This window comes from Apium graveolens, chromosome 10, assembly GCF_009905375.1.
Source record: "Apium graveolens cultivar Ventura chromosome 10, ASM990537v1, whole genome shotgun sequence".
NCBI classification, from domain to species: Eukaryota; Viridiplantae; Streptophyta; class Magnoliopsida; order Apiales; family Apiaceae; genus Apium; species Apium graveolens.
Genome location: NC_133656.1, coordinates 36,860,784 through 36,864,772, shown reverse-complemented (window position 1 = coordinate 36,864,772; position 3,989 = coordinate 36,860,784). Strand labels below are relative to the sequence as shown.

Genomic DNA, 3,989 nt, shown 5'->3' with positions numbered 1-3,989 from the left:
GCCATTTCTTGTAATGTTCCGTTCTTCCTTTCAACTACTCCGTTTGATTGAGAAGTATAAGGAGCAGAAAAGTTATGAGTGATACCATTAGTTTCACAAAAACTTGTAAAGTTTGAATTTTTAAATTCTTTACCATGATCAGTTCTTATATAGACTATGGTATTATTTTGTTGGTTTTGAATTCTTTTGCATAGAGAAGAAAAAGATTCAAAAGCATCACTTTTGGCTTTGAGGAATTCTGTCCACGTAAATCGTGAATAGTCATCAACAACTACCAAGGTATATGAACATCCTCCGAGACTTTTTACAGGGACTGGACCGATAAGATCCATGAGTAAAAGCTCGAGAGGTCATGAGGTAGATACCATAAATTTTGCTTTGTGAGAGGCTCGTATTTGTTTGCCAATTTCACAAGCTTCACATATGTGATCCTTTTTATAATTGAATTTTGGTATTCCTCGTACATGTTCTTTAGTTGATATATTTTTAATCAACTTCATGTTTGCGTGTCCTAATCTTCGATGCCACAACCAAGGGTCATCTATAGTAGTGATTAGGCATATATTAACATGTTTACTCATGTCACATGTATAGACATTTTTGTCTCGAGGACACGTAAGGACTAATTTTCCATCTTTATTAAGAATAGAACAATGAGTAAGATAGAAAATTACCTTATTTCCATTATCGCAAAGTTGACTTATCGAGAGAAGGTTGTACTTTAGTCCCGTGACTAGTTGTACGTCGGATATCTTGAAGTGCTCGTTCCCAATGTCACCGATGCCAATAATGATACCTTTACTGCTATCTCCGAACGTGACACTTCCAGCAGTGACCTTTTTAATGTTATTAAAGAGTGACTTATTACCATTCATATGTCTCGAACATCCACTATCAAGGTACCACAAGTCTTGCTTAGCAGTAAGGCAAACCTACAAAATAGATCAATTAAATACATAGGTACCCTTTTATCTTGAGGGTCCTGGGGTTAGTACATCATAAATAACATTTGAATTTGCATGGAAAAATCTTGGCATTGGATAAGCATTGTTATTTATATATAGATTTCTAGATGCATCATTCCTAATATTATAAAGTGTTCCCTGTGGATATGTGATATTTAATTTTGATCTTCTTGCACTAGCATAATTTTTAGAGTTTCCATGCTGATATATCATGCTTCTTTCATTTGGATAATACACATTATTTCTAGGAAATATGCCATGATATTTTGGTTTATTATCTTCAAACCTAATAGGTGTTTGAAAGAATTGAGTTCTAGGTTGCTTTTGATTGTTATTAGCTACTTTAGGATAGAATACATTCTTTTCAACATTTTTGGATGACTTATATCCTTTTCGAACCTATATATGCTTTCCTTTAAACTGACCATTTTTAAATTTATAATATGAAACGGTATGTTCATGTCTATTGCAGAAGGAACATATAAATGTAGGTGATTTATGAGTATCATTTTTAGTTTGTTCATGGTGTTGAACAACTTTTTTTGGTTGGACATTCTTATCATATCCTAAACCTTCATGATTGAAGGAATTTTTAGAATGTACCATTTTATTTAATATCTCATTGCCTTTTGTAAATCTTTGAATAACAATTTCAAGATTTTCTTTTTCTTTGTTTAAGGCATCAATCTTGTTGTTAAGAAATATTTTTTGATCCTTACTTTAGATATGAGCTTGAAATTTTCTTATTTTAACCGTTGAGCTTCTAATTCTAAATCTTTTTCTTTAAGCTCATTGGTTTGTTGTAGCTCTTTTTCTTTTTCAAGATTGTTTATTTGAGATTTAGTTGTTGAACTTTCTTGAGTGAGTGACTCGTTTCGTATTTTTAAGTTCAACAACTCAACATAAAGTTTACAAATATTTTCATTTATTTGTAACTTCTCATTTTCCATTTTTTCAGATTGGAAAATTAATGATACATTTTCCACTTCTAGTTTGAGAATATTTTCCTTATGAGTATTATTCTCAATTTTTAGTAAGTGGAGTTGATTATTTAGAGATGAAATTTCATCTTCATATTGGACTTTTGAGTCCATCATCCGAGTAAACTCTTTACTTTGATTATAATGTATTTCCTCGAGTTTCATTTTCTCGGACCATAATAGATGATGTCTTTTGTCAAGATCTTTATACTTGTTGTTAATGTTTACCACAAGTTCAATGAAATAATGATTATTCATATCTACAAGATTCAAATTAGATTCATGTATTTGAATGAAGTTTGAAGAAAGGGTTACCTCTTGATTTGAAGTGGAGATTTCCTTTAAAGTAGATGCATCCTCGATAGCCATTAAGTATAGATTTACAATTTCTTCACTAGCTTCCGGAGCTTCTTCATCTTCACTTAAATCCCACCCGTTCTCGGCCACGAGAGATCGTCCTTTTACAAGTTTAGGACATTCTCGTTTAAAGTGACCGGGTTGTTTACATTCGTAACACACCTCTTGTATTTCCTCCGTGTTTTGTTCTTTTTGCTTGGGAGGAGTGTAAGTAGGAGTGTTATTATTATAGACATTAGTATTTTGCATACCTTTGCCTTTATTATAGCTCGTTAATAGAAAATTACTCTTATAGTTAGGAGTGTAATTTTGAGAGTAATTTGGCCTTCCATTTGAGTTAAAAACTCTGTGTTGATTATTTGATTTAAAGAAGCCTTTTCCGTATCTTTGTTGCTTTGAAACACACGACGTAGTTGTCTCGTAATTAAAGCAATTTTGCTTTCATCGAGATTTTGGATTTCTTCATTTAATTCATCATCGTTTTCTTCTTCATTTATTAGTATAGATTTTAAAGCCATGTTTTTCTTTTTATATTCCACTTTTGGAATGACTTTTTCTTGTAAATTATCTTCTTCGTATGCACGAAGATTTCCAAATAGATTATCTATTTTGTAATCATTGAGATTATGCATCTCTTTGATTGTGGTTACTTTAACCTTCCAACTTGGAGGTAATGACTTAAGAACTCTTTGGTTCTTTTCATTTTGTGTATAACTCTTTCCGAGCTGAGATAGTTCATCGACAATGCAAGTGAATCTAGTTTCCATGTCGATGATATTTTCTCCTTCTTGAAGTTTAAAGTTCTGTATTCTTGGATCAAAGTATCCATTCGAGAATCTTTTATATCCGTGGTTCCTTCGTAGGTAACCACTAATTTATACCACATTTATTATGCTGACTTGCAATTATTTACTCTTTTATATTCTTTTTCAGCAAGTGCACTTGTGAGTACCATTTCTGCCTTAGCAGCTATATTCATTCTTTCTTCCTCTATTGTGTTATATTCACTAACCTTCTTTTCGATGATGATGTCATCAACCGTTTTGGTAGGAATAATGACTCCATCTTCTATGGCCATCCAAACTCTGACTCCTTGAGATTTAGCATAGATGCGAAACCTCGTTTTCCATGTTGCAAAGTTGGTGCCGTCAAATAGAGGAGGGCGAGAGCTAGATAGACCTTCAGCACAGCAGATGGTATTTAGATACGCCATTTCGGATCACTTTTTGTTGTGCCTGTAAATCTGCAAATCACTTAACAAACACGTTAAAAAGCACTGCTCTGATACCAATTGTTAGGTCCCATAAAAGGGCTATTTTAAGCTAGAAGGGAGGTTGAATAGCTTAATTACCGATTTAAAAATTATTATGGCGTTTTAAAAATATTTATCCTGTTTTAAATATTTTACCGATGCAGATTATATATGCAGAAATAAAAGACAAGGAAGAAAATACCACACGCGAGATTTATCCTGGTTCGTGATGGCGCAACCTCTAATAGATTCGCTCACCCCTACGTCTAGTCCCCGAGCTCCTCTCCAGGACCCGAGTTTTTTCTTTAAAATAACTTTGCTCCTCACGTAGGCGAAGAAGCCTTTACAACCCCACAAATATTTGTCTTGGTGCGTAACTCCGGGTTACCACCTCAAAATAAATGTGCAACCTACACAGCCTATCTTAGACAATAA

General features: G+C 33.3%; 1 protein-coding gene across 1 annotated transcript; it reads right to left on the bottom strand.

Annotated features, from left to right (window-relative positions):
- Positions 1 to 511: 511 nt before the first annotated feature.
- Positions 512 to 3,069, bottom strand: LOC141690510 (uncharacterized). The gene is made up of 4 exons (XM_074495302.1): positions 2,709 to 3,069; positions 2,261 to 2,559; positions 675 to 932; positions 512 to 541 (listed from the first exon to the last, which is right to left on the bottom strand). Exons 1-4 carry the CDS (start codon positions 3,067 to 3,069, stop codon positions 512 to 514), a joined length of 948 nt encoding a protein of 315 aa, XP_074351403.1.
- Between the last annotated feature and the right edge of the window lie 920 nt (positions 3,070 to 3,989).